At 28.5% G+C, this 26233-nt stretch overlaps 1 protein-coding gene across 1 annotated transcript in view; it reads right to left on the bottom strand.

The window, feature by feature from the left end:
* The window catches only part of LOC112693222 (nitric oxide synthase, salivary gland), a 95005-nt gene that overhangs the window by 26940 nt on the left and 41832 nt on the right, over window positions 1-26233 (bottom strand). The window contains exon 3 of the mRNA XM_025568201.1: window positions 14611-14750. Within this exon, the coding sequence (XP_025423986.1) occupies window positions 14611-14750 (140 nt within the window). The remainder of the gene's footprint in view (window positions 1-14610; window positions 14751-26233) is intronic.

Genomic DNA, 26233 nt, shown 5'->3' with positions numbered 1-26233 from the left:
AAACTTGGATGTATTAAAAATCGTATTTGAAAAACGATGCAAATCAGTTTAGGGTTTACTTAAAACCAGGGACCAGAAACGTAACCGAAAAGAAACGGTTCCAGTACCGGTTAACCTTTATAATTTAGGAACCATAACTGAAACCGGAACCTTTATTTCTAAAAATGAAAAACCGTAACCGTAACCGTAATCTTAATTATAAAAGGGTTAATTTAGGTCAATTATTTAGACCAGTGGTTCTCAATCTTTTATGTATGACGACATTCTAATTTATATCTATAAAAATGGCGACACACTTGAAATAATTAATGGAATCTTATTTAAAAAAATTAAACTTTAAAAAAAAAATGTTTTAATTTACTTAATTAAAATTTAAAAACTTCAAAGAAAGAATTATGAAAAACAGTATTAGTTCATAAATATCCAGGCCTGCAAATGTCTTCGATTCGTGGGCAAATGGTTGACAAACTTTCGCGTAAATTACTCTTTATATCTTTTTGCTTTTTGTTATTTCCAATATTGAATATGCTGATTCAGACTTGTACGATGTTGAAAAGAAAACGAAATTTCTAATTCTTATTATTTCTGTGTATTCGATTTGCAGAGAAATCTGAAATTATTCATTTTGAGACACACAAAATTTAGATTTTAACGTTATATTTGATGATTTTTTTAATAAATAAGAATTAATAAGAATATCATTATAATTTTTTTTTTATATGCGGCTTTTATCATTTCATCATAATTCCGTAATAGTATACGTTCATACTTTGAAAGGTTATAGTTGTAATTAATAATATTTTGGTGACACACTCCACAGTAATATATGATACACTAGTGTGTCGCAACACATCGGTTGAGAACCACGGATTTAGACTAGTAAAACTATGGTAATGACTATTTTGTTTGTCCATTTGTCGGTTCATAAAAATAAAAGTAAAATTTTTTTTTGTTTATATTATATTGTGTTGTAAACTGTAATAGTGTAATGCATGTAATATTATTATTATTATTTTTGTATGTTTATTAATATATTACATTTTACAAATAGTATATCATCTATCTTGTCTATTAAGTATTAAATATAATTAATGTTTATACAAATTTGTAGGTAGAACAGTATTAAGCGCCAGTATTAACTTTGATTCTTAATTAAAATTAAAGATATTTATTTCATCAAATCATAATATTTCACAATATTACAAAATGCAATATTTTGCAAATTCTCACTATGAGTTAGGCTGATATAATGTATATATTTAATATATTTATAATTATTTTTTTAACTATTCATAATACCTTCTATTTTCATGAAATGAAACAATTATAATTTAAACAAGAATAAATAAATAATATCATATTATTTTTTAATAAATCTCTAAAAATCAGAATTAACCGAAATTAACCGGTTTTAGAACCCTTAATCTTTTAAAAAACTGAAACCGAAACCGGAATCCTTAAAAAAATAATTGAACAACTAAAATCGAAACCGGAACCAATAAAATCTATTGGTTCCAGTCCCTGCATAAAATTAATAAATATATTTTTGCCTTGGAACGCGTCGTAAGATAGTAACATTATATAGATAGTTACTTTATAATTATTAGATACATTTTTTAAAACTTGAATAGTTAATTATATTTCGCGCAAAGTTTTAAACTATTACTGCGAGTAGTACTTATTTTCATAATTTGAAGATTTTACGTTTATTTACTGAATAGGTACCTTCGATTTTTCAAAATTTAAGTCTGTTTTATAATTTGGTATTTTATTCTATACACTTAACTAGATCATAATAATATGGTAAATGTATACATTTCTTAACATTTTAAACATTACTTAGTACAGTGGGTATTTATTTAATTTAAATGCATAGGATATACCCTTTTGTAATTGATAAAATTAAATTGACTGCAGAGATAAATAAGTAAATATGAAACAATAAGTTAATAAACAATAGTTATAAGATACAAACAGCTATGACTTCAAAATATAAAATTATGAGCGAAGAGAAATAAGCGGTTATGAGTAAAAATCTATGAAGGTAGGGTCATTTATTGGGCCAAGCCATTAGATGTCTAAGTGATACGTTTTGTTGATAATTTGGATAGATTTACAAGTAGTTTCAATCATAAATATTATCAATATTATGTTGACATAACAATAATTCAAAAAAGTTAAAAAATATTGTGCTAATAATCAAATAATGGGAGTCATATAGAAATACATCTGAATAATATTAACATTTAATTACATTTTTTCCAGTTATTATTATATCTGACTAGTAATGTAGCGTTTTAACGTCATTATTTATGTATGATTTTAAAAAGGGGAAAACATTTTCGCTATAGAAAAAAATTAGCTTATAATGGGTGGGATACTTTTAATAGGAGAAAAAAATAGAAGAAAATCCACCAGCTTAATCTCTTTTTGTTATTAGCGACAAAAATGTTTAACAGAGTGCTTATAGCTTACTCTGAACTATACGGATCATTAGCAGAAGCTAAGCTGACAATGTCTATCGTACCTTCGCTTTGAATACACATGTTCAGTTTATATTTTCATTATTACATAAGCTCATTAAAATTGTCAAAACGTATTTAGAAAACAATAATTCAATTTAGCTTCCGTTGAAATACATTGTTTAGAAAATTATAATATCATTGTTTAAAATCCACACGAGTATATTATATTCATTGCTTGATAATAATCCTATACACTATTTCGATACGATTACAAGAAGTTATAATATCATTATAGCTTGTTGCGTGTGACTTTTGAAAGTGTCGATGTTTTGTTTTAATACTGCACCAATACATATATTTGTAAAAGATTATGTATTATTATTTCATTGTTTCATTCATATTACATTTATTTAAATTATAATTTTTTAGAACTTTAACAGTTGTTATTATTATTATTTTTTTTTTTACTACCCAAAACAATCGTGTGCTTGTGTTCTAGAGATATTACCCTGTTATTGGCGTTTGTGTTAAAATAATATGTAATAACTGATTTAATGTGTTTCTAATTTCTGTTTTTTTTTTTATTTTTATATATATATATATATATATATACACTTGTTAATTTCTACTCAATGACCTGTCAAACTCTTATTCTTCTGAGAGTTATCATCAATTTTTTATATACGTGGCTCGCATATCAATATGCGTCGCAATTATGTATTCAGTAGTGTGCGAACGATGTCTACGTTTTCGAGTTAACTTTTTCCATAAAATTGTATTTTTATCTCCTTGTCTTAAACCAGGCGTGACACAGGGACGTAAGGCTGATTATGATACATGTTTTATATTCAACACTTTTTCTTGTATTTTTTTTTATGAAACTGTGCTGGCTACATTCATAAATTAACTGTCCCTGTGTTTTAAATAAAATATAATTCAAACTAATAATAATATTGAATTACTTTGAGTTTGGTTCTGAGATATTTTGGTCGGTTAACATTTTTACCATCTCAAATCGTTTGATTTTTTTGTTGGTTATGTTAAAGTTATAATATGTATACATATATTTACTGTACAGTACTACGATATTTTTGAATAATATTTTCGCCGAACTAGTTTCATACACGAAATTAACATCTACATTTTTTTCGTACACGATTCTTACGTTAGTTCAAATTATAAATATTTTAAAAAAAGCAAATTTAAGTAAGTAAGAAAAAAAATACATGCAATACTCGAATAAGTTTTGCAAGTTTAAATGAAAAAGATATAGGACGTTAGAGATTATTATACTCGAAAATATATACAAATATATAAAAGTTTATGTTAATCAACGCGATAAATAATAGAAACGCATGTTTAAACGTAATATCTTAAAAGCGTTTCATATAACGACGTTGACGTAGAAATGAACACAGTTTAAAACGTGTACGTGCCTACTACAATATAACGCAATAATACGATGCGTCCGTTTTTTTTTCGTAAACACGCGCCAATATAACGGCGTTGATAATTGAGCCGTTTCAACGTCCATATTGTTCTAACACGGTAGTTTTGTTTTTATTTTTTCACACTCGTCGAAACGCGTTATTATTGTTATTATGTAACTTTTATAGGGGACGCAATGGGTTAAACGTTTGTCGTTGTTCCGCCCGAAACGCTGACGGCCGTCCGACAGCGTGTACACGCGTATTGTCCCTTAAAATTCTGCTGCCTCCCTGTGATCCCTTACTGCGCAATAACATCGTGTTTTACTACGATCGTTTGACATTCGTCGTGATCTATTATTATCGCCGACGATTCATTGTTTTTCCCCTGTGCGGCTCTCGTTGCAACGCGTGTTGCTCCATTTGTTCGATAAAACCGTGTTATTTATTTTTTTCCAATCAAACAAATGAATCCACCCCCATCCACCCGCACCACGACAGTGGTTTGGACGGACGGGGCGCGTACGCGTTAAACGCGAAAACAACTGCGGCGCACGGGTGGTGCTCACGACGAACGGCCGCGGAACGGTTTTATTGTGCGTCGTAAAAACCTTGCCCGTATGTGCGTCTCGCCGGCACAACGAAAACAGACGGGAGCATCGTCTCGTTTCGTATCCACTCCCGGTGCCGGGGCTAAACGATCATTTGTGATAATAATAAAAACAATGATGTGTTTGACTGCGACGGCCGAGACGTATACGTATAGGCATAGCGACGCACATGGGCGTGCAACTAGGGGGGCGTAAGAGGGTGTTAAGCACCATCGCACAGTGGTCCGAAAATGAAAATAGTTAGCCAAAAATCAAATTTTTTCAAAACTAGTTAAATATGATATACTATAACTTAATTAAACTATATTTTCATGCTTGATTGATTTTTTTTTAACTATGAAGCAATAAAAAAGTATACAATAGAATTCTGTTTTATGGGGAATAAAATATTTTTAATGTTAATTATAAAATAACATAATATTATTCCTTTTTAAGTATTTGTTATTACAATATATTTAAAAATAGTAATTTATGTTATTTATATTACTCTGAATATTCATCACTACTACCATCAGGACTGCTACAATTGCTATCAGAATCACATTTATTTTCAAATGCAATCAACAAATTTTTGACACATAGAAGCAATTTTTTTCTTCTTTTATTTTTATTATTATTATAATTTATGCTACTTATAAATGGATCTAATGATAATAACAATCTTTGAAATATATCAGTATTTATATTTATCTTAGATCGTTTTCTACTAAAATTTTCTTTGTAGTTTTTAATATCTTTATTACGAGCTTCTTGTGCCTCTCCACTAATTTGTCCAATGGGTACATAAACAATTTTGCTATTGAAACACCATGATAACATTGAAACACACTTGTTGGCATGTAGTACCAATCATAAAGTTCTATATACATTTAAGCAGTTTTTAAACAATAACTTATAAATTTTTCAAAATTTAAATGATAACCACACGATAAAGTTTGTAAAATAACGCTAAATATTTTTATTAGTTCTTCGTCGGTTTCCGTTATTTCAGCTGATATTGAAGTTTTTTTAAAGAACCGTCTAGCTGTATTAGCATCATTGGTTGTGCCAAAACCTGGTTTTGGAATATCAATTAGCAATCCCGATTTTTATCAAAAGAGGTTTTGTATTTTAACTTTTCGTTTTTTTAGCAGTACATCATTTCCATCTTTTACAATTGCCTTAAACATAAATTATAAATAATTGGTTCTTATTTGATTATCTATAGTTCTTAATTTATTTTTTAATTTAAAATAAATACCTTCTATTTTTTATAAATCTATTTTATTAAATCTAGACGATACGAAATTATGAAGAAGACACTCAAAAAATCGAATGTAAGCGTGTAGTGTAGAACAGTCGAAAACTAAAATTAGTTATAAATTCGAATTTTACTTATTAAATAATAATGCCAAATGTTTTAACTATATAATATGTAATTTATAAAAATTATTACTTATATGTTGATGTATTTTCTGGTTTGTCGCGTAAAGTATTCAAATTATTCATTTTTGATATTTTTGCTCCACATATATAACATTTCATTGAAGGAGTTTCAGTTATTGCGTTACACACCTATGTTAAGTTATTTTCATTAATAATACCTATATAATATAAATAATACCACAACTACCTATTAGATAACACCTTTTCATCAATCATTGTAAGATTCATTTTAAAGTTAATTGCAGTTCCAAAATCATTTATGAATGGCAAAATATTAATTATTTGCCATTGATATATTTTTCTTCTGCTTGAATAACGGTAATCGTCTCTTTTATGTACTGTATTCGAATTGGTCTACAGTATCGCATAGATGAGCGTACAGGATTTTTCCAAACGTTTTTATGGTTGGTATCATTTACCAAGCTTAGTGGTACAATAAAAGTTTGTTACGGAACATTCAGTACACGTACATGATTTAAAAGGTCCTTCTCAGGACCAATAAGTAACACAAACCAGTAACGGCTAATCACAGGCCGTTATTAAATAAACACGGAAAACAATAACTTAAACTCAAACCACAACAACGGGAGTGACATCAATGAATAGAGGAAGGAAATACCTATCCGAAGATATTACCAAATTCACCGAGAAAATAAAACACTGTCACCAACAGAAGACGGAAGATATGGGAGAGTCTGTAAGAGAGGAAAGGAGGAAAAGAAGGAGAAAGTCGAGAAGTGACAAAATCGAGGGTAGGATCATCGGATAGGGGATGAAAATACCTATCCATAAACACCACCCACGACGTAATCAGAACAAGGGAAGAGAAGTTATCAACAGAATCTTAACGCAACCAGACACAGGTTAAAACTAGGATACATAGAAAGTTTACTATTTGGTATGACAAATGTGGTTATATACCGGTATTCCGATACCGATTAAAAACAACTTCTTCCATTTCAACATCTATTCTCAAGACCTCAATTACACTTTACGACAAGACTGAATTGAATATTGAAAAGGAAGAACACCGAAGAAGACTTACCAGCGCAACGATCTTAGAACCATTCAAAAGGACCAATCAAGAGACCGAAATCAAAATTACAGTCCGGTATCGACGAGCTACCGTTACGAAATCACACTATAGCCGTGACGGACGATTGACCACACGCTCCGATTCCACGTCAATTGCTGAGACCAGACACGGACTGCCGTTGCGAATGTTCGTGTATATGAATTGCATATACGGTATCCTACGTGGCGCCGTGTCCTGGATTACACCGCTCAGGATTAGTCGGTTACTAAATCTTAATATTTAGCAAATGTTCTTCGACGGATAATCAAGACCTGCGATCCACGGATACGTACGTAGCCTTTCGGTGCGGCGGTGGACCGATTCCACAACCAACGACACCAAGTCCGAGACCAGATTCCGGAGGATTGTGCTTCCGACCAAACAGACAAGTAGGAAGCCCAGCCATCGAAGACCGAATGCTGTACGAATAATCGCAATCCGGGAACTTCGCCTACCAGCTGAGGAACCTCCGCAGTCAACTACTATTCGATCCACAATCCGCCGTAGCTAAAATAGCACTTTTCAGCGCTGACAAATCACAAGGCACTTAATTAAGTTGTCCTTCCCGGATTTGATTCACCACCAGAGTACCGCTTAATCAGGGTTGTACCGGTGACGGTCAATCCCTATCCACACATTACTTGTACGAACGTATATCTATGATAACCCCATAATATAACGTTAGGGTCCGACCAACTACCCAAGTACTACCGACTGTTCCGACTTACTTTTACAAGTCTGGTCGGAGCAAACCGACGCTTTACTCGTCCTTTTATATCATATGTGTATATATATATCTAAGTTTTATATCAAAATATAAGTACGTGAACACCTACAAATCCGAGCGTTTTAATTATTTTACGATTCGGAACGTCAACTCTGACACTCCGTATCAAGTTACAAGCATGGACTCATCACTAGAATCTTCAGATGTAGTTTGCTTGTACATCGAAAACCTGTAGTTCCATCATAACCCCACTTACAGTACACAGTTGGTTTACAGTATACAGTATCAATATTATGCAATTCATTTGAAACAGTTTTTAAAAGTCGTTGTGTTGTATGATTGAGGAGAGATTGTAATTTTACCTGTAAAATGATTTAAAATATTAAATTAATTGAAAATCTTAAACATTTATTCAATATATGAACATCAAAATAAATATTATAATTTACCTCGCATTTGTCTTCAGTTATTATTATGTCGTTAGGATAAGTCTCAGTTTTAGTGACAATTATTCGATGATAAGACGGATATTTTTGTAGATATATTATAGATAAAGATGTAAGATGTATTTTTGCATTTTTTCTTAGTATGTTATACTGCGATTTTGATAAAGAGGAAGAAATCATTAAAGAGCTATCTCTTCGTCTGTGCTCAGTTGTGTAGGTTTAATTTCTCGCTTGTAGTTTATCCATGCCTTACGAATTTTTTGTCCTCTCGTTGGAGTACTTTGTGCAATTTTTTTTATTAGCTTTGCTGCATCTTTATTGCCATGTTTTCTTAAAACCATTGATGTCGATTGGCTTAGTTAATTTATAGAAGACAAATTGTATAACGATTGACACTTACGTCTTTTTGAACGTTCGCTACTATTATCATATAATGTTGGACGACCGCGAGTAAGATATTTAGTACCCTCTGAATTATTTAAATCAAGAAAAGTTAGTACTACTTTAAGCCAATCACTATGGTCTTTAATAAATCTACCGTTGTGTCTATAGCTCCTGTTCCATTTATTAGTATATCTGTTATTATATTATAGTTTTAAATAATAATTAGAAAATATAAAAAAATAAATTATATTATGTATTATATTAAAAGTAAATAGGTACCCGTTGAAAAACGATTTATTTAAATATTTCTTCACTATATCCACTTTAACTTAATTCTCACTGTTTGGGTCGATTTCATACATATTTCAAAATAAATTTAATGCAATTTCTTTTTTTTTCATCAATGCATTGGCTAGTATTCATTAAAATAATGTTATGAATATGCATTAACGTAATTTTATGAATTATAGCCATATTTAATTTTTTTATTTTATAAATAAAAATTTTTCACAATAAAATGATTGATTTACCAAAATTCAACTGCTTACTACAACGAGTTGCGAAAATATGCGCAGCTAAATATTACATATTTTTGTTCTGTAGATAATAGTTGATATTAGATGATACCAATATGTCTATGAATATCGATAAAAATCATTATTCATTTTATAGATTTTAAATACGTATGGATTTAACTTTGTAATAATTAGAAACGTATACATTTCCATTACTATTACAGGTCGATAATAATCGTTATATAATAATTGGATCAATAAATAATATCAATAATTCATATATTATATATATCAAACGAAAACATTTTGGTTGACTTTTATTTTATTTGGTGGGGACAATTTAATTAGGAAATGATTACCGAACCAAAAATCGCAGTATTTGTTAAAATAATTTATTTTCTCTACTTAAATGTTTTATTTTTCCATGAATGTAAGAACATTATGCCATTATTGTTATACAGTTGTATACCTTATGTTCCGTGGAAATGATGTACAAAAGAAAAATTTTAATTTTTTGAAATTCAAAAAAATCATTTTTGACCAACTAATATTATTTTCGGACCACTGCATCGAGTTCAAATTTAGCACTCCCGTTTAGGTGTTTTTTTTTTTCAGGTCGATTTATATAATGATTATGCAGTGAAATACCACCGAGATGTTATTTTCAGCCATTTCAGCATCCCTGGGCCGAACCCAATTCGTGGGCTACAGTTAACAAACCGGCGACACACTACGCTGCATCGGTACGCGAAAGATTTCCGGACCGTATCGCGGTCCGACGTGGCCGCAGAGGTGTTCCCACGTGCAGGGACGGAACTAAGGGGTGGAAAACGGGGAGGGGGGATTCATTCATGGGCGTAAAATTTTAGAGGGTGTAATTTTTGTAATTATTAACAACCGATTTTATGGTTTTAACTTTGTTAAATACTGATATCAGGTTGGAACTAGATAAGTATAATTGTATGTTAATTATTAGAAAAAAATTCTCGCGAAGAGTGTATTCGATTATTGGTCTGCGATAGGACGTAATTTTAACGTTTCCCCCGGACGTAAAAATTCACAGTTCCACCTCTGCCCACGTGCCGCGGCGGGCGCGATCGTGTGTAGAGCGGAAATACGGAAATACGACCCAACTCAAACAACGCCGCGGCCCGACCGCAAATGTACGCACAGGAGCGCACACAAGTGTATTGACTCGATTTACTGAACATTCGTCGTAGTATTTTACTCTCTAATCCGCCGCGTAAACACGAGCGGCGCACACACACGCGAACACGTTCGTTACGTTTATATTGCAATACAATTGCGCGTTTCCAGCCACGGTTTACCGTCCAGGTCCAGCTGACCGGTTAATTTAACTGCGATTAAAACTCTCCGCGGGAACACGCGCTCGACTCCGAAAACTCTAAACGCAACCTGACAGCGTGACACACACGCGGACACAAGTTTCCGGGGAATTGGTTTTGTTGTTCCCGCGGTGCACTCTGTCTCGATTGCTAAACTTTAGAGTTTACCCAACGCCACCGTGATTAAAGGCCTAACGGGCTAACACGGGAAAATTTCAAATTTTAAAACCTCGCTTCGGGTACGTAAACCCTAATGCTGTCCGTCGTCTAATACGCTACAACCGTAGCGGCACGAATATTTTGTTTTTTTCCGTTCAACCGTTATGCGTTCATTGTCCACTTGAAGAATCACTTTCCGTTTGTCTCTATTAAATGTTGTTGTTGAATTGAAATGGCAATGGTAATTGTTTTAAATAACTAGAATAATTATTTTATTCTTATTTCTTATACGTAGTACCCTTGTAAAAGAGTTAAAACGAAAATATTGAAATCGTATAAAACTAATTAAACTGAACGGGTTATGGAAAACGTAATCGAATAATTTACCCATTTTATAAGTTATATGATTTTCACACAACTTGTTTTGCTTAAAGCATTAGCATAACATGAGCCATGAATCAAATTATTCGCTTGTGTGTTACATAAGACAGATTTTAAATTAAATAAACAGTAGAATGTATTTATTTTAATACTAATTTATATTGGATATTACAATTTTTTTAAGTACATATTATTTGATAAAAATTTAAAAATAACATGTGAAATTACAATGTATATATATAAATTCACAAACATTTTATTTTTAATTAATGTCTAGAGTGTAGTTGAACAGTAATTTATTAACAATAAGTACGAAAAAATAGTTTCATTTATTATCTAAGTGACTTGTGTTCAAAAAATTTTGAAATAGTTTCTTAAAAATTATATTATTTGGAATCGTGATATACTTATATGTATAATTTTTGTTTACTTAAATTGTAAACGTTAATTTACAATATAGGTACGCCTTTATAGAATTAATCGAAGTCTGTTTTGAATTTTTTCCAATAAATATACAACAATTTTTAAGTTGCAAAGTATAAATATATATACATTGTTTACGAACGAAAAACTGATAACAAAAGTAGGCTTATAGTTCGTTTTAATTTAAAAAAAATTTAAAATAGTAACAATGAAATATGACAGCTGGAGCATTGTTAGAATTGTAGCAGAGAACAAATGATTGAAAATAGGTAGAAGCAGTGTTTATTTCAGGGGAGTGACCTGGGAGTGGGGGAAATACCTCCCTGGGGAAAAATGTTTACCCCCCGACAAAATATATGGCATTATTACGTAAACTAGGTACAAATAATTGTGATGCGATAATATGTGAAATGAGTTATTGTTCAATCTTAAATTATTTTGTGCGTCACGGTTGATAAAAAAAAAGAATAAATATTTAGTATAATATTTTTTTGGGATATTACCAGTAGTATCAGGCAATTCAAATTCAGGTTGTATTAATGTCACACTAGAAAATAAGCTAGCATAAACATTTTTTTAATTTCTTCTAATAGCATGTAAGCAAATAATTATTATATTATTATTATTATTGTTATAAGTATCTAAATATATATAAGAGAGAGGAAGTACTAATAAATTAGTTCTTCCGTGGTAATCAATAGATAATTGACACGACGACTACAGAAACATATGCGTTATTTTAATTGTTACTTTTATAAACATTTTATTTTTTTGTATCTATAAGTACAATTTTGTTCGGCGTATACGACATACCTTTTCGTATATCAATAGTCAATTAATGTGTATCAAATTGTACGTTAACATAATTGATTTGAGATATCTTATCACTCTTATTACCCTTATCTTATTATCCTGTAGGAAATTTTTAAAATGTGCTATCGTCTGTCCATGTATATGTTAATGAATGTACAGTAAATGTCTTTTCTATTTTTTTTTTTTTTTTATACAATTAACCAAAGTTAGATTTTTAAGAATATACGTATTCGTAGGTATCTATCCAATACCAATAAATTAAGCTTAAAACGATACTTTTACTTCATTTAATTATTTACTTCTAAGGCATACCCCCTTGGAAATGTACGATACCTCCCCCCTCCCCCGGGATAGAAGGTCTGAAATAAACACTGGGTAGAAGGATACGAAGAAAATAAAATTACATTGTTATATTATATCCATCAAAGGATGCAACATGACTGACCAAATTGTATCGATACAGTGATGTAATGTGTTAACCATAGAAAATTAAATTTAAGTTTCTTAAATGGTTTTAATACAAAATAAATTTACTGATAATGATCCATAAGTAAATATTTATGTAACTAATATAATATGTAAGTAAAACTATATATACCTACCTATATATGGTTTATGTTACACATAATGTGACTTAATTTTTTTTTTTAAGATATTTAATTTATTTAATTTAACTTTCAATAGTCATATAATACTTAGAATTTTACACAGTTTAATAATTTTATATCAATACTATATTGAATCATTTTTTTATTGAATTGTCTAACTGCATAAATAAAATCTTTATTTTTTTTATTGGTACTAATTATGAATTATGCCTCAAAACCTTACGTTGCTCACCGAATAAATTCTTGTACAAAATACTACAATATTTTTAAAACTGATTATGAAAAGAGTTTGTTGGGGAGTTTCATTTATATTGAAGTTAGAAATAAGAGAAAGTAAAGGAGTCAAAAACAGTCATAAAATGTAAACCAATTATTAAAAGTATGAATAAAAATTCATTTATTTCACGTTTTTCCAATGTTTTTTTTTTTTTTTTTTTAAAAAAGCAAATGAATAAAGCTGCCGTAATTATTATAGATACAAGATCGGAATAGAAATAAAATGCAGCCCTCGAAAATAAATCTCTTCTAAACCACCATTTTCGTCTGATTATTTTACGTTTATCATTTTATCAGATCGAATTAATGCGATTGTACGTGTCAACATTATTAACAAACATCAAATTGCGCAATAATCCCAAAGATAATTTAAAGCTAGAAAGTTTTTTTCGCACAACAATCAAAGTATATAACAGAGAATTTTTTCAAAGCGTGAATTTTTAGTAGTACTTCTACGAACAAATCTATTGACGTCGTAACCTGCGTCACGGCAGATATGAATTCATGATTGGGATATTTAATGCAGTTATTTCCGACGCAGATATTATCATAATTAATTCGGATTTTATATGCAGAAAAAATGGTCTGGAACATTTATCGAGGGTTTTAATATTACACGCGCATGGGAATACTTGAATGATATTGATATTTGATTACTTTGTAACATATTGAACTCTTATAAGCAAAGAATCGCGTTTGAAGAATTGTATGAAGCAACAGTTCACGAGCCCTACAAAGCCCATAAACTACAAAGCATTTAAATTGAGTTTGAAATATTTTCCAAGCAAATTTGCCTTTGAAGTTAATATTATGTTTGTTCGAAGAAGGTCGGAGTAGACGTTGAAGTTCTTTGGTCATTTGGGTAAGGACGGTGCCAATCGCTTAGTGCTGCACATATTTTTTCGACGGATGAGTTATTATCTATGCACAAGAAGCGTAAAACGAAAAACGTCATAAGTTCGTCTTTACACCAAGCACGTTATTATATTGTTGTATATAGTAATATTATTCGGAGGGTGGGACACTGCCGGCACAAGCGTTGTCGTGCATATAATGTAACGCAGTCTGAGAATCTTCGAATATGACATATAGTATTCGATATAAAAACTAAATCGGTACATTCCAAGCAGGTAGGTATACTGCATCGTTATGTGAAAAATTGCTCAAAAAAAAAAAAAAAAAAACACGGGATAAAAGTGTTTATAACAGTGCGCGAGTTGTAAACGGAATTCGAAGTGCCAGTAAAAATACTAGTGATATCGATTATGACCTTTTGCTTTATTTCATATCATGTTGTTGTTCTCAAAAAAGTTATAGTATTGTGTAATGTACTCGTATTTTATAATATCCTTAAATATTATCCAAGTACTCTTAGTATGTGACAATATGGAGGAATGTAATGAATTATAAACTTAATCATTATAATTGCCATATGATATTGATTGTATAGTATTTCGTACAGAGGACATAACAAATTTATTTATTTTTACAGCATATTAAAATTATAAATAATATTTTAAAATGGTTACCTTTTTATGGAAGCAAAATATTGTTTCATGAAATCTTCGGCTAGCTTTAGCACTTCGGCTTTAGGTCTCACCGTTGAGTTATGTAATGTCGGCGGTAACATAATACTGCCCATACATGCTTTCTCATTGCACATCGGAGGCTGAAAATATTATGTTAATAAGTTAGCTGTAAATATTGCAAATTAATTTTACATATTACTGAATATAATATTAGGTAAACAATGTATTATAATATACGCTTTTTAACTATTATTTCTATCCTTATGAGAGAAAGAAAAACATCACTAGTTTAATCAAAAAAATATGTTTTATGTGGAATAAAATAATTTAGTGTAAATTCATAACAAAGGCTCCATTTTTTTTTTTTTTTTTAAGAAGAATGTGATGTAACATTTTTTCGCTACCTACAATAGATTAAAATTTATTTATATGTTAATATTTGTAAAATTTTAAATTTTTTGGTAAACTATGAAAAATTATTTAAAAAAGTTACCAAAGAAATAAAAACGCTATATCGTAGATAATGTTCTTTTTTTTTAAAAAAAAGAAGCTTTTACCATAAATGTATACTGAATAATATTGTCTCACACAGTATGGTATTCTTACCAAAAAATAGTAAATAAATTATTATTTTATCTATAGATCTACGGACACGGTCATGATTAAGTGTCACTCACTCGCATGTATGCAGTTGTATTGTAGCCTTAATTATTATGGATTATAGAGCGTCAAACCTGGGACACACTTTTCAGTATCACGTCCTCTTTATCTATATTTTTAACAAAATCTATTTAGATATATTCGTCGATTCATTTTACTAACGAAATTTTATAATACATATGATCTATTTTATTCGAAAATGTATTTACTTATTTCTGATTTATTGTTCAAATAGTTTAATAATTTGAAATCAATTGGAATATAATAAATTAATTTTAAAATCATGTACATATATTATAACTAACCACCAAAACTTTTGTTAATGTAGATGAGAAATAAGAAATAAGTTTTTGAAAACAAGTATTTGATTCTTACATTAACATAAATGACACAGTTGAAATAGTGTAGAATAAATAATGTGGCTTGAAAAAAAAATAAAATCTTCATTCAAGCCTCAATGTATAATTTCTCACAGGCTACCTGCCACATTATATCAATAATACACAGCAATTCTATTAGCATATTTAAATAATACTAAACACACATAATAATAATAATTCACAGTTATGTATGTTTTGGAATCAGCGTGTATACATTTATTATTATTTCTTGTTTGCTGAGGTGATATACTATTTTGAATATCATAAAATATACTACATTACCATTATATATATATACGAGTATAAATATAAAACATTGTAACAATAATATTAAAAATCTACGATTAAAGTCTTACGATGTAAAATTTATATTTTTTAAATTGTACTTTTTTTTAAAAAAAAAATATGGTGGCTTTTTTGTGAAATTTTTACAATGAGATGTATTTATAATTTAAACTGTAAAACAAGCGTTAAATACACTTGTATTAATTCGCATAGTGTGTTGGGGAAAAAGTGTTGAAAATAAATGCATTATAAAGTGTGGTAAATTATAATTTAAAAAATATGTCAATTATCATATTGGCATAGTTTATTATAAATGCATTTCAAATTGAAAATTATTTTTTATACAATACATTAAAATAATTTAACATTCAACAAGTTTTTAATTTGAATAAGATAGTTTTAATTCATTTAAAATTTTAGTTATTCTTGTCAATTATAAATTCAAATTAAGGCAGGAAGTAATTTTGGTAAATGTATATAAGCTTAAAAGGTACATTTGTGAAGAAAACTACAATTTTGATCAAAATAAAATATTTATTTAATAATAATATTATAAAAAAAGTTTGTAAAACTAAATCGAGAATTAAATATGTAAGTACATAAAATTGTAATCCAAACATTTTCGAATGCAAGAGAAAATTTTCTTGTGTAGTACTAAGTATTTTAAACCTATAGTGAACTTTCTATTAATAGAAATCTAAACTTATTAAATTTTAAATTAAAAAATGTTACAATACCGCATTTTAGATATTTTACAGATTGACTATATTATGAGAGAAAATTAAAAGTTATAAAAACTTAATATTTGAAGTAAATGGTTTCTCATCAATTGTTTCGACTAAAAATATATATTAAGAACAAGAAATAAAACTAACAAGTTTGGACACAAATTTTCATTTAAATGTTTAATCAATACAACAAAGGTTCTACTTTTTTTTTTTTAAGAGCAATAATTTAACATTTATTTGATTTTTTTATTGAATTACATTAAATTAAGTTTAATGCGGTTTCCGACCGAAGAATGGGTCTTTTAGATCTAAAAATGTGAAGTTGGTTTTTACTGTTAAGATGTACGGGTCTCAAGAATTATGAATTTATCTCGTTCATTTATAAATCATATTAGTTTATAGTATTTATTACTATCACGTTACAATGAAATACCAATTAAGTGTTTGCGAGGGAATGTACTCCAATCACTATAAGACTAAAATCCTTTTTTTTTTTATTCATTTTAAAATAAAATAAAACTAATTATTTTTATAAATAATATTGTTTTTAATATTATTTTCTTTTTTTTATGATAAAGAAAAATTAATTTTAAGAGTCAGCTTTTTGTTAAAAGGGCTGGAGTCGATCATGTTATAAAAAAAATCAGTATAGGCAATTTAACATAATAGCATTAAATTACTTGTGTGTGTAAAGTAAACGAACATAAGTGTGTGTAAGTCTAACTCGCTCAATATTTACAAGGAACCGTTACGCCGTCGACATAAAAAATCGATATAAAAACAACTAATTATGTGGGTCATAAATATTGTCAAAAGCAGGTGATTTTAGTGTTCTTTATTTATACACCGAAATACCTATATGGTGCTCAGAGGAAGATGAGTGTTAAAGTAGACGAACCATTACAACTTGGGTACTTACTACTTATTGCAATTGATACATATTAATATTATGTATTTATGCTATAACTAGCTGACCCGACGAACATTGTTTTGTCATATAAATTATTTCTAGAGAATATTTTGTTAGAAAAAAATAACTAATTTATTATACACATGTAAGGATGTGGGTAAGGATAAGAATGTAAGGAAGAGGTATAGAGTGCTATGAACGGTGACGAAATATAAAAATGAAAAAACATCAAACATTTATTTTTTTAATAATTTATTAAAATTGATCCATTAAAATTATATACATCGCTAATTATGACAATATTAGTAAAAAACAATATCTACCTCTTAATGCAAAAGAGTGTATCTACAATATTTTTTTTTATTCCATTTTTCACCAACCCAAACTGGATGGTTCGAGAGCACGCCACGTATAATTGTCCATGCGAAAAATATGATGTGCTCAAATCTAAGCTACAGACAGACATCGTTGGGCCTTAAGACTTATTGATAGACATTGCAAATGCCAATCTAATTGGAAATTGAAGGCGTTTAAATTGTATTGGCACATCTGTGGGTATAATAGAGATTTGTGGTAATAATATATTTTTACCTCAGAATTTGCCATTTAAAATGATGGCTTCGATAATATTTTTCATTTATTTTTTAACGACTTATCGCGTGCCGTTGTACAACCATGGTGGGTCAAATTACGAAGAAAAATAACTGGAGATCAAACCTTCAATTGTAAATTATGCGGTGGCATGCCTGGTAAATCCAATGAGTTTAAAACTGTTGGATAATTTAAAGCTTCAGTAGCATCACAAACTGTATCAATAGATTTGTATAACATCAAGTCTCCTGGTAACAAATGTTGTATCTTGAGATTCAATTCATTGACGTCCACAATTTTTGCTGCTAAAATTACTCTTTCTGCCAGCCACTCATGATTTGTGTATTGTCTGTGTACATTGGAAAATATCTGGCCAATGAAAGCATCTTGCGAATCAATGATTGTGCAGAAATCGGTCGGTAATTATATGCATCCCGTTTTATCTGTAGTAACTTTCCCATCACCGATGTCTAACAATTGTTTTGAGAACTTTCCGCACGCAGCTTTTTTTGATTAAATTGCAAGTATCGTAATAATTCGCTCTCTATCTTTACATACATGTCGGCCATAAACTGTTGACAAAGCTCACGACATCATAGAATAACGTTGTCCTGATCGCATCTAATCATTAACCGATATGCATAATAATCCTTTGAACTAATATTCTTGTTTGATTTGGTACCTGTCGCGGGATCTTGTTGTTTAATATTTATGTAATACCCGTCATTTAATACAAAAAATAAAATTAATAGGTTTTAATAGTTTTGTAATAGTTTTTTAATAGTTTTATTTAATAATTCGACCGGATCAAAAATTATTAAATTAAACTATGATTTATTAAACAATAGCACTTTTCCAAGAATTTTTTTTCGTAAAATCCTTCTACTGATAATTACGAACAATTAAAAAAAATTTGAGCCAAATCGGCCCAGCTGTTCTTAATTGATGAAATGTTATACATTTATATATATATATATATATAGATAACTAATAACTAATTATTTATTAACTTTATCAGACTAAATTTACGCCTAAAACTATTTAACTCACATAAATGAACATAATATTGTAAGTTAGATATTTTGGAGAAAAAAAAATGCAATCCAAATAATATGAATATGCAGTCAAATTATATTTTTATATTTTATTTACAAACTTTTGCATTAAAAAACTTAAATTTCATTATGATTAGTTACGTAAATGACGATTTCTATCAACTCTCGAATCTATTAACTCGGGCTTGAATCGCTTGAATATAAAAATTTTCTAAAAATGCTTTTATTTTGGTTACGAAAAATCATCATCTCTTAAAATGTTTTGATATAATATACCTGTAAACATACGTAAATGGAAATAAATTTACGATAGTTATTATCAATATTTATTTGTAATTTAAACATAATTACTTTTAGGTGTCCATATTATAAAATAACATAACAATCTTTGAGTTATTTGGAGTTGACCCATAACTTGAAAATAGTATTTTTTTTTAATTGTAGATTGCCTCGACTGTCAATAGTTGCATATGTTAATTTTCCAGTTTCTATAGTTTCTTTTGAAGTTTGTTTAATTGTAGATGGGCATTTTATTTAAACTATTTCGTTATTATCTAATTGTCCATGCGGACTTGCTGCTAAAAACGGTAGTTCATAAATGAAAAGGCCAGATTCTTAAATTTTAAACTCTTAATTTTTGCAACTCTGTCTTCACAAAGGGCTCGCATTTAATACCATATCACATATGCTCATTTCTGCGAAACGTTTTATACAACATTGATTTTATTGTATTACGAGTAGCTCTAGACGTCGCCGGTCAAAGTGTACAAATGGTTCCAAAGTTGGACGCGGTTAAATAAATTCGTCTTTCTTTATGCCATAATTCAAATTGCAATTGAAGCGTAGTAGATTTTTCAACTAATTTGATTTCATCACTATTTTTTATAATTTTATTCGTCATAAATTCTAATTTAAGTTTTTCAAAATAATTTTCATCCATATTCAATTCTTTAAAAATATCTTTTTCACAATTGCCATAGTCTTTATCTGCAGATAAGTTAACTTTGGTAATCATAGGCGCAACTAGGGTTTATTTTTTATTTTTTTTTGGGGGGGGCTTTTTAGCGAAAAGACAACACAGACTCGTGGTGACTACGCCCCCGCACCCTATCTAATAAATTTAAATTCAGACAAAATTTATGTACACTAAATTTTATAGGTTCCGTTTAAATTTTAGTAAGACTAGCCTCATTATCCCCCCTCAAACAAATCCAACGTAGTTCACAAGTTAATAATATATACATACAAATTAAACTCTAAAATTTTAATTTAATTTTAATACAAATTTTCTGTCTTTAGTACACTTCTAAAATATCTTCATTATTTATCGAGTTAACAACATCTCTCTTAATATTCAGAACAGCCAAATCTGTAAAACGGTTTTGTAGCATACTGGTTCGTAACCAATTTTTAATACGCCTCAGAAGAAAACGATCTTTCGTCCGTAGCTGAGCTTAAGGGAATACTTATTGCTACTTGTAACAACTTATACAGATTAGGATAAACATGGTTTTTGATCACTTTACTAATATCATTGATATCGATATCAGGTTTGATAGTTTCCATGCGGTTTCTTGCTACAGTAATTTCTGATTTTAAAGCATGGATATCTATTATTAAAACATCCTAAAAAAAATTAAATATTACAATAAATTCATTTAGAAAAAAAATATTATTCAAAAATATAATATTAACCTTGTAATGATTCATAAAATTTAATCTTTCTACAAAATCCATTTTAATAAATCAGTCAATTGAGCTTGACATGAGTAAATTTTCTTTGGAGAATTTATACTTAAGGTTGCTAAGTAATGCTTCAATATTTTTCATGTAGAAGGGCTATTAAAATATTTAGAGGACTTAACTTTCTTAAGCCCTCTAATTGCACCTATGTTGGTAACTCGTCTACCATTTGGTTCATACGTAAGTTTTCTGTTTATTTTACATATTTTTGTCCTCAATTTTTTATTTATAAAACGTTTGGCAAGATCACCAGAATTTGTATTGTAAATTTTCTTATGTAAAACCCTTATAGATTTTGGTCTTGCATTATACGACAACACTGAACCCGTACACCATGCTTGATATCATCATTTATGAGAAAAATTTATTCATTTCTTGCTGACAAAATATCAGCCCAAAATCCAGATTGTTCCATATCAGAAACATGGTTTATATTTGTTTTTTCACTTTTTTTTTTTTACAAAAATATTCAGCATAATTTACATGATTTCCAAAAACATGGTATGTTCTCTTCATATTATCATATTTTGATAAATTAACTTTTTATTATGTATTTCATTACTTTATTTCCTATATTTTATTGCTTTAGTAACTGAATAATGGAGCTATTGTAAATGGTTTCGCAAAATACTCCTTTGGTCTCTGGGCATAATATTTCCTCTGATACATTTCCTTTTTCTCGCTATATCACGCATACGATTCATATAATTGCGTAAGACATGGTTTTTACATTTAATTTTTTGAATCATTATATCCGGACCATAATGTTTAGCGAGTTGTAATTTTTTACTAACACTGTTATCGGGCGGTCATCGTTTCCGCCAAATCTATTTCTACTCATATTATTGTGATGTCATTTGAAAACCCCTTGTTTATCTGCAGTTCTATCAATTATCGATGTATATCGAGGTTTGAGATAAACCATAATTTTATAACGAAGAGATAATTAATTTTACGTTCAATAATTTCCACGCATTATAAATAAATAAATAAATAAATATATATATATATATATATATATAGATCGAGATTGGAATTCTGTGATCGAATATTTCAGTATTGTGACAACAAATATCTGAAATTCGTTTGAAAATACATCGTTATTTTAGACGATTTCTTAAAAATTTGAATTTCAGACCCTCGTAAAATTGTTTATAATTATGATTATAATATATATTAAGACTCTTGAGTTTTTTCATTATTCAATGAAAAATCATGATCAACCTTGTATTGAATTTTTTAACTTTAGGTATAAATACTAAACATTTTTAAAACTATAGGTAAAATACAAATAGAATAATTAATAATAATTGAATAGGTAATAAGATAAGATATTAAGGTAAATAGATTTGTAATATTTATACTTACTTTTTTTAAACCATTTAGGGCATTAATGTATTCTTTATTTTTCTTTCATTTAGATAAAAGAGTTTTAGTTTTTTTCCATAATGCCAGTCACGTTTACTGTCCATAGCACCAACGATGAAAATATGTTTAAATAGTTTATAAAAAAAAATCTTTCTTTATGTACTGCACATTATAGTTTCAAATAACAGTAGACACCAGACTAACCAAAAATCAAAATAAGAATATTATTTGTACTTGCTGTTAAATAATTACGTACCGGCAGTGGACCAAAACAAGTACGCCGGGCAATAAATATTAATTATTATTACAATAATATAATATTTATTAGAATTGTGCCCACCACCGGCAATCGTTTTTTTATCTTATTTATCGCAGGAATCAAATATTGGTATGATTATAATTAATTTTCAATTAGGACCGTCGACTCATCACGCGATAAATTTTCTCATGCACAGGCACATGTCAATATTTTGTCAAATATACTCCATGCTATTCAAACGACAAAAATGCTTAAAAGCTTAGGTGTCCTCTTTTACGAGGATTTGTCCTCTTAATATGAACGTTCTTGTTTATCCGCCCTCTTTTAAATATAAAGTCAAAATGTCCTCTTTTCAACATGTATTTTGTATTCAGTGGTAAAAATTATAATTTTGTATTTCTAAAAAATAATTTATAGATGTGATATTTTGTGATAAGATTTAGGAGAACTTTCTTTAAATTATTATTATTATTATTATTATTATTATTATTATTATTATTGTTATTTTTATCACAGTATAGTTATTAAAAGAACTAACTATGGAATACAAAAATGCTATAAAATATATAAACATTTAAATAAATTGACTTTCCTAATACAATGATAAGAATAAAACAAGATAATTAATAATAATCCCATACTTCATAAATATTTACTAACCAAAACTTTTTAAAAAAAAATAGCTGATAGTTGTATTAACTATTATAATATAATAAAATATTTTTTTATATATAAAAATACATACTTAGTCATTATTTAAAAATGCTAAAAAGAAAATGAGTCTTCAATGATCGATTGAAAAAATTATTAAATGTTTTGTTGATGGTCATGATGTTAGAAAAGCTAAATATGTTATCTGTGCTTGCTATTTTTCAGTTGCTGATAAAGGTATGTTTTCCAACAACAGATTTATGTACTTATTTAGTATTCATTAATATGCTTAATATTATTACATTTTTGTCAAGGTCTCATGATTTAAAAGCCCATTTAAATACAACTAAACATAAGTCAAGAATAGCTAGTTCTGCGGTTTTATCATCTATCATTTTAGATAATTTTGTTATTAACAAAATTACTCCTGAAATTTTGAAAGTTAGTGTAGTAGAAGGTACACTTGTATTTCGTACAGTTGTACATCATCATAGTTATCTTGATTTATGGATTATAATCCTGTAATCTTATGCTGTATGTTTGATTACTTTAATACTGCTGAATAAATAAGTTGTGCACGAACTAATACGGAAGCAATTCTAAATAATACTAGCACTACATTCTTTGAAAGTTATGATTGAATGTTTAAAATCCATACCTTTTATTAGTATTGCTATAGATGCAAGTAATCAAGGTAACACAAAAATGTTTCCAATTCTTATTCAATACAATGATTAGTTGATAATGGAATTAATGTTAAACTTATTAATCTCAAAATTACAAAAAATGAAACTTCAGATACTGTTAGTGAATTTTTATTGGAATCATTGAATAGTGAGTAGATAAATTTCCACGGCCATTCTTTAGTACTTGTTAAAGATTTTCAATTAGTTTTCAAAATTAAAATCCGTCAAACCTAAGTCTCACAGTTTTGTCTAGCTGTTGGCCTAGTAATACGTGATAACCACGTGATACGTGATTATTGGTATCTGCTGCAACCTTTTTAATTCAAATTTTGATAAATATTACAGGAATATGTAAAAAAACACGATTTTGTACCAACAATGTTATATAATGTTTGTTTTCTGATCACCAACATATAAGTCAAATTAAATCAATTATTATTATTATAATTTTTTTAAATTTAATTTGTCTATGATTAATTGCAAATATTTTATGCAAATGTATAGTGCATATGTATTATAACAATTTTATTCGATCAACATAATTGTGTGTTTTTGTGTTTGTATAAAAAATGTAGAGTCCGTGTACATGTATGAATGAGATTCGATGTTGAACATTTATTTTATAGTTAATAAAGTACGTTGATCGACGCGAGTTTAAAAAACTCCTGTCGCACAACGAAAGAGCACAAGGAAGATATTTATGAATGGTCTGAAGAGAAATTGTATCCGATGGGATGAGTGTTCTCTCGAGGGGACTTTACCCAAGTGCTGATGCTGAACGTCGAAGCTGGTTCTTGATTACGAAAAACAAATACCACTTTTTCACTATCATGTTTTCTCAATAATCAATACTCCAGTAGAAAGTATTTGAAAATCAACAGAAATTATGTAGTCACAACGTTGTCATTGACCGAAGAAATCATAAAATATTGTTATAATATTTATATATTGACTACGAGCCAAACGTTTGGTATGTTTCAAATAAAAGTGTCGTGTTAAGTGTAAATGAAAAATGACTGCGTTATCAGATTTCCATGATTAAATCGAGAGGGGATTGTATTTAAGACTTTAATCGATAAACCGCGACTGTATGTAAACATTCGATTAATTCGCATTAATGCTTATACATCTGTTGTTAGCCATTAATCATTTTTTATCGCAGATGATACTGGAAAAACCATATGCAAACAGTGCCACAATTATGTTAGTTAGGTAGGTACACGTTTCAATTTTAAATATTTTACGCCACCTCGTGTGGTAGTTCGATCAATGTTCATTCGACGAGGTTTTATTATTATATTGGTAATACAGCATATAGTTTAGTGAAATAATCTAAAATCTAATTTTTTTTTTTTTTTTTTTAATGAAATTTCTTAAACGATTGGTTTTACCTTTTAAATAAATAATAAATTTAATTTAAAAGTTCAATTATTGACTTGAATGTTATTGGAAAAGAAGAAGCAATAATGATAATAATAATAATAATAATAATAATAATAGTAATAAAAATCCTCAACAATAAAATATTTTGCACTGTCATTGAACATTTTTTATAACATCAATGTAATGTGTGATATTTGAGAAGCAAAATACGGTGTAAAACGAAATTTGATGAAAAACGATTCGGGGGATAATATGTATTTATTCATAGAAAAAAAAATTGCGCCAACGAATATAAAATACTAATGATATATTATGAGTTTAATATCTGCATATAATAATATATAAATATTATAATATATATATATATATATTTGATATTATAACAATTTACTATTATTGTTTTATATCGATCTTAATCCTCATGATCGAAACTCTTATAGAGCTTCACAATCCTAAACGTACATATATTTTTATGTTTAAACATTAAAATCTGCTTTGTTATTTTGGTAAACTGAATGGAAAGCTTTGAATTTTGAAAAATAATTTGTTATGTTTGTTTTTTAAATGGCTATTTAATCTTTACATATTTGTGTTTACAAGACTACTGTTTGTTCTTTAACTGTTTCGAACTAAATTTAAAAAAGTCCACCAATAACTAATAAAAAATGATAAAATCAAAGAAAACTTTAAAATTTTTTATATGATTTTTGTCCATGTGAATACTTACGAAAGATAAAAAATTAAACAAAACAAATATTTAATATTGAAAAATAATTTTACCTCTCGAGGAAAAACATAAAAATTAAATTTTAATAATGTTTTAATGATAACAAAACATTTTAAGTTCTATGTTCTCTATCGAACAGCGGCTATAGATTTTTTTATATTATTTTGTTATAATTATTCATTATCTACAAATTATTA

Source organism: Sipha flava, unplaced genomic scaffold (assembly GCF_003268045.1).
Source record: "Sipha flava isolate LNK unplaced genomic scaffold, YSA_version1 117_pilon_pilon, whole genome shotgun sequence".
In the NCBI taxonomy this organism is placed as follows: Eukaryota; Metazoa; Arthropoda; class Insecta; order Hemiptera; family Aphididae; genus Sipha; species Sipha flava.
This window is presented reverse-complemented; position numbering and strand designations above follow the sequence as displayed.